General features: G+C 45.7%; 1 protein-coding gene across 1 annotated transcript in view; it reads right to left on the reverse strand.

Annotated features, from left to right (window-relative positions):
* Positions 1–6676, reverse strand: part of IL13RA1 (interleukin 13 receptor, alpha 1) — a 66357-nt gene extending 59681 nt beyond the window's left edge. Inside the window, exon 1 of the mRNA XM_011948695.1 lies at positions 6259–6676. Coding sequence (XP_011804085.1) covers positions 6259–6340 — 82 coding nt within the window. The 5' untranslated portion in view covers positions 6341–6676. The remainder of the gene's footprint in view (positions 1–6258) is intronic.
* Between the last annotated feature and the right edge of the window lie 211 nt (positions 6677–6887).

Here is a 6887-nt window from a genome sequence, read left to right on the forward strand (position 1 = left end):
ATACAGAAAAAGCATTAGACAAAATTTACCTTTCATGATAAAAACACTCAACAAACTAGAAGTATAAGGAAATTGACTTAAAAGTTATATATGAAAAACCCACAGCAAACATCACCCTTAATGGTGAAAGACTGAAAGCTTTTCCTTTAGGGTCAGGAATGAAACAAAGATGCCCACTTTCACCACTCCTATTCAACATAGTACTTGAAATTCCACCCAGAGCAATTAGGTAAGATAAAGAGATAAAAACATCCAGTTAAAATAAGGTGTAAAATTATCTGTTTGTAGATGATATGGAAACACATCCCATGTTCATGTATTAGAACACTTAATATTGTTAAGATGTCAATACTATCCAAAGTGATATATGGATTCAATTCAATGTATATCAAAATCTTAATGGCATAGTTTTGCAGAAATAGAAAAATCCATCCTAAAATTCTTATGAAACCTCAAGGAACTCTGAATAGCCAAACAGTCTTGAAACAGAAAAACAAAGCTGTAAGACTTAGACTTCCTGATTTCAGAACGTACTACAAAGCTACAATAATCAAAAGTGTGTACTGGCATAAAGATAGACATACTGATCAATGTAATAGAATAGACAGTCCAGAAATAAACCATCACATGTATGGTCAAATTATTTTTGACAAGAGTGCCAAGACCACTCAATGCGGACAATCTTTTCAACAAATGGTGCTGGGAAAACTGGATATCCATTATGAAAAAGAATGAAATTGGACCCTTACTTAATACCAAGTAAAAAAATAAATTCAAAATGCATCAGAGACCTAAATTGTAAGACTAAAACTATAAAACTTTTAGAAGAAAACATAAGACAAAAGCTTCACACCATTGGATTCAGCGACAATTTCTTGGATATGACACCAACAATGCAGGTAACAAAATAAAAAATTGATGAATCGGATTTCATGGAAAACATTAAAATGTGTGCATCAAAATATTCACAGAAAAAAAATGACTCACAGAATGGAAAAACATGTGAAAATCATATATCTAATAAGGGATTAATATCCAGAATATACAGAGGAGTCCTAAACCTCAACAATAAAAAAAACTCAATTCAAAAATAGGCAAAGGCTTAAATAGATTTTTCACCAACAAAGATATGCAAATAGCCAATAAGCACATGAAGGTGTTCATCATCACTAATATTTAGGAAAATGCAAACGAAAACCACAATGAGATTTCACCTCACCCCCATTAGAATGGCTACTATCAAAACATAGAAAATAAATGTTGGCAAGGATATGGAAAAATTCAAACCCCAGTACATAGTTGGTGGAAATGTAAAATTTCGCTATGGACAACAGTATGGTGGTTCCTCAAAAAAGTTAAAGATAGAATTACCATATGATACAGTAATTCCATGTCTGGGTATATACCCAAAAGAAGCGAAAACAAGGTCTCAAAGAGATATTCTACACCTGAGTTCATAACAGTATTGTGAAATCGCTGAAACATGGAAGCAACCTAAGTGTCCATCGACAGATAAACGGATAAGCAAAATGTGGTATATGCATACAATGGAATATTACTCAGCTTTTAAAAAGGAAAAATTCTGACACATGATACAACATGAACCATGAGGGCATTATGCTAACAGAAATAAGCCAGTCACAAAAAAGACAAAAAGTATATCATTACATTCATATGAAATACTTAGAGTAGTCAAAATCATAGAGACAGAAAGTCGAATGGTGGTTGCCAGGGGTTAGGCGCAGGGGAAAATGGGGAGTTGTTGTTTAATGGGTACAGAGTTTCAGTTTTGCAAGATAAAAAGAGTTATCTTGCAAAAGATAACTTGCAAGTTACCTTGCAAAAGGGGATGGATGGTGGTGATGGTTGCACAGCATTATGAATGTATTTAGTAACACTGAACTGTATACTTAAAAATGGTTAAGATGGTAAATTTTATGTTATGTGTATTTTATAGCAAAATATTGAAAAAAATACAGGCACTGAAACTTTAAATGTAATCTCCAAATGTTTAAATATATACAAATACATGTGAACTCTGTGTGTATACAACATGCCTAGACATATACATGAATAAGTGATGATTATACTACTCGTAAAGGTCTCTAACAGCTCTTCGTGGATAACTTCAACATAGTGTAGTGTTTAAGAGCACAGACTGTGGAGCCTGACTGCCTGAGTTTATATTCCACCTCTACTACTTGCCAGCAGGCAAATTACTTAACCTCTCAGTTTTCTTCTAATATGAGAATAATAATAGTAACCTCTTGCAAAGGGTTACTATGAGGATTAAATGAGTTAATACAATGTGCTTAGAACAGTGCCCACAGGCAGTAAGTGCTATGTGTTAGCTATCTGCTTTATTTCTTTAAGACAAAACAATTCTAAAGGGTTGCTTTCTTTTTTTTTGTTTTGGAGACAGAGTCTTGCTCTGTCACCCAGGCTGGAACGTACTGGTGTGATCTCAGCTCACTGCAAACTCTGCCTCCTGGGTTCAAGCGATTCTCCCACCTCAGCCTCCCGAGTAGCTGGGATTACAGGTGCACACCATCATGCCTGGCTAATTTTTGTATTTTTAGTAGAGATGGGGTTTCGCCATGTTGGCCAGGCTGGTTTCGAACTCCTGACCTCAAGCGATCCACCCACCTCGGCCTCCCAAAGTGCTGGGATTACAGGCGTGAGCCACTGCGCCTGGCCAGGGTTGCTTTGGTTTTCTGTTGAATTGATATATGTCCCTGGCCTTTGAGACAGAACAAGTATCCCTTCTACCTGATAAGCTTCCCTTAGGCACCTAATTTCAACGATTCCTTGGGGATTGCACCACTGACTTCAGAAAAGGGAGTAGGAAGGGACCCAAGTATGTCTGTATCTAAACCTCAAATCCCAAGTCTGTACAGTCATCTAGCACAACATCCTATTTAAATTAAGAGTTAATACAATCTACTGTTTAATAAGAAGGCATTTTGCTTAGCTTATAGCTTTTGCTCTCTCCTGTCCAATCACAGCAGCTGGCAGAGGCATGCACATTTTGGGAAAAGTTAAGGAAATCACAAGAGTCATATATGAGTCATCTATCTCCTTCCCTTACATCCACTCAGGCATCAACTCCTGTTCGTTTTTTTCTTGCAACATCTTTCTTAGTTACCCCAATCATGCAAATATGCTCTGTTGTGCCCCACCAGGTGGGAAGATACCAGTAAGTCATGGTCCTGGACAGGAAGGGTTCACAGCCCATTTTTCTAGTGGAGACCTGCAACCATAGATTCCTGTGTAGCTTCACACTCCAGGGGCTCCCCTACCCAGTCAAGTCTCCCTGCTTGCTTCCTCCTCCTGTGTTATTTTCCCCATGCTGTTGCGGACTCAGAGCTTTCAAGGGCAAATCAAGCTATTCTGCCTGGATTGACTTTACCAATGCACTCTCTTGCCAAGCCAGGCTCCTTCCTGACCACAAAGGAGCACTCTTACCCTCATTTCTGGGTCTCTGCTCCTGCTATTCCCCCCACCCAGAATAAATTCTCCATCCACTCATCCAGAAGATCTAGCTCAAGTTTTACCTCTTCCATAAAACTACCAACCTTCAGCTTTTTCTCTTTTGAATGCCTATAGTACTAGTTGTTTGGACCACACAGCCCAGCCACTATAAAGCCAGTCTCCAATGTAGTGTCATTCGCTTCTTTTTTTGTTTTGAGACAGTCTTGCTCTGTGGCCCAGGCTGGAGGGCTGTGGCCTGATCTTCGCCCACTGCAACCTCTGCCTCCCAGGATCAAATGAGTCTCATGCTTCAGCCTCCTGAGTAGCTGGGATTACAGGTATGTAATCCCACACTCGGCTAATTTTTGTATTTTTAGTAGAGACGGGGTTTTGCCATGTTGGCCATGCTCAAACTCCTGGCCTCAAGTAATCCACCCACCTCAGTCTCCTAAAGTGCTGGGATTACAGGCATGAGCCACTGCACCTGGCCTAATATAGTATCATTAGCTTCTTAACAAATGGCTTGCACATACTTTCGTGGGTCCCAAGCAGTCCTGCCCTGCTACCCTGTGAGGTGTTCAGCTAAAGACTCGTGTCTTTTCTGCTGGGCAGAAGCACTGAGTACAGTGGTTAAGGGCATGGCCTCTGGAATCAGGCTGCCAGGGTTGGAAACATAGCTCTTCCACTTTGCCAGCTATGCGAATGTGGGCAAGGGTCTTGGTCGCACTGTGCCTCAACTTTTTCGTGTACAAAATGGGACTAATAACAGCACCTACAGGTTATATTATTGGTAAAGATTAAATGAAATGGTACAAGTAAAGCAATTAGAAAACTGCTGGGCATACATGCCATATACATGCTAGTTATAATTAAGACATGCCACAGTGTGGGCCATTGAGTGGGACAGGTTAAACTAAGCTAGTAATCTAATCACTTTTATAAACACTCTGAGGATTCAAGCTGGAGGAGCTCTTAGAAGTTATGCAGTTCAACCTCCTCATTTCACAGATGAGAAAACTAACTGCAGCACAACAGAGAGGAAATGACCAGCCCAGAACCACTAAAACTCAAGTCTCACTGGAAACATCTAATTTTTTCCCACCATATCTCAATGCAATTCTATCAATACTTTTAATAGGGAGAGAAGTTTCTGTTTTCTAAATAAGCAAGTTAGCAAACCATTGTGACAAAACTGATGAAGTTGGGAGTTGCCACTATTGTCTAGATGGCCAGCTGTTGTTTCAGGTGCGTGTGGGAGTGAGTCTGTAGGAGGGAGAGTGCTGGAGTGGCACTGTGAAAATCAGGAGACTAATGAGATGGGTAACTTTAGACAAGTCCCTTCCCTTCTCTGGACTGCAATGTCCCCGTATGATTATGGAAATCAGGTGTCCCCAACTGAACTAGAGGCCCTTGTGGGGCAAGAATTTTGCTATACACTCTCAGGTTCTAAGTCAACCTAGAGAGCCTGGCTCAGTACTAAATAAGGCAGACACCCGAATAATTATTGACTGACAAGCTTCAAGTCTCCCTCAGGTCTCTACTCAAATGCCACCTTTCAGCAACACGTTTTCTTCTCGATCCACCCTTTTTACAATGGCAAATCCCTTCCCAGCTGCTGTGTTTTTCTCTACTTAGCACCCTCCGACATATCATATTTACCCCCACCCCCCGATATGTCTGAGGGCAGGCACCTGATCTGTTTTGCTCACTGCTGCATCCTCAGCCCCTAAAACACTGCCTGGCAGCATGTATTTTATTGACTGAATCCATAGAGGGCATCAAGGTTTCCTAATCAACATTTCAAGTTGGATTTCAAAGCACATTGGTAAAAACACACTAAGCATATGTAGGTATTTGTGTCAATGTGATAATAAAACCTATACAGTTTGGGGCTTTCACTGTCACCAGAAACATACAGAAGGCCATTCCTTCCAGGAGCTGCTCCTAACGCAGTCATTAACTCCCAAATTTTCACAACTGTCAGGTTGATTAGAAGTTACCAAACAGGGTGAGGGATACACAGGAACTCTCTGAACTATCTTTGCAACTTTTCCATAAATCTACAATTACTCTAAAATATAAGGTTTATTAAAGAGAGTGGGGCAGGGGGAGCATCTGGTGGGGGGAGCATCTGCTGGGATGCTGTTCTGGGTTTCCCAAAGGATTTCTTCCACGCCAGAGGAGGTCATGATCGTCACGTCCTTTTTCAACAAGGACTGAGATGTTTAGAGGTTCCCTTCAACTTCCACCCGCAAGAGCCACCCTTAGACACTGAGGACTGGCGCCGCCTCCGGTAAAGAGCCCCAGCGCGTTCTCAGCTCGCCTAGACTTCGGTCGTGGTCCCCGCCGGCTCTGGCTCATTTCCTCCGGGGCTCACAGACGACTTTCCGGGCGCTGACCCGCGGCCCTCTGACCCCGCGGGCATGTTTCGGGCCCCCCGCCCCTGCAAGCCTGGACGCCAGCCTCCTTGGCTCTTCCCGACGGCCCAAGGGAAGTGCGACGACAAGTCGCCGTCCTCCTACTTCGCTGCCGCCACCTCCGCCGCACCCGGAGTTCGGGAAAACCCCGCAGCTCCCAAGTCCCACCTCGAACCGGCCCCAGTACCGGGCCCCAGAGACCCCGCGCGGGAAGCCGCAGCCGCCAAGCGCCGGGCCTCGCGAGGGCAGCCCCCAGCACCCACCCCAGCTTCGGCCCTCCGCCCGGCGGTGACCTCCCGGGCCTTTCATTCGTGACCCTCACCGCCCTCATCCCTCCGGCCGCCCCTCGGGCCCAGAGGGTCGCACTCACCCGTGGGCGCGGCGCCCCCGGCCCCGCCGCCGGCGCAGAGCAGCAGCGCCCACAGCCCGCAGAGCCGCGCCGGCCGCTCCATGCAGCCTCTCGCCTCGGAGCCCGGCCGGGCTGGAGCCTCGGCAGTCTCCGCCTCCTTCGCTCCCTCTTCCACTTCCCGGCTCCGCCGCCCTGGAGGCTGGGGGCCGGAGCAGACGGGAAGGGCCGCCCCGCCCACCGGCCTCAGGTAACCTGAGCTGGCGAGAGCAGCAGGACGAGGTGGGGCGGTGCGCCGGCGGCTCTGGCAGCTCCTATGGCTCCTAGGGCTCCCAAGGCTCGACACCTGGCTCACCCGCAGCTCCCGGGTCCGGTCTCTGACCGAACAAAACTTCCTCCACCACGTCGCCGCCCAGTCCGGGCGCTACCCGGGCCCCCTCCCTCCGCGCGGCGGAGCCGGCGTCGCGGCTGCCTGCATACTTGCGGGGCCTCGGAAGCGCTAGGGGCTGTGCCCTGCCGGACACCAGGACCGAGTCATCTGCGGAAAACAGCCTTGGCCTGGGAATGTGGAAACGTGGCTTCTAGCCCTTGACCTATGAGCCCTTGTTTGCTAGCGCTGACTCCAGGGTTAGTAATACTAGCCCTACTTCACT

Source organism: Colobus angolensis, unplaced genomic scaffold (assembly GCF_000951035.1).
Source record: "Colobus angolensis palliatus isolate OR3802 unplaced genomic scaffold, Cang.pa_1.0 Scaffold282, whole genome shotgun sequence".
Lineage (NCBI taxonomy): Eukaryota > Metazoa > Chordata > Mammalia > Primates > Cercopithecidae > Colobus > Colobus angolensis.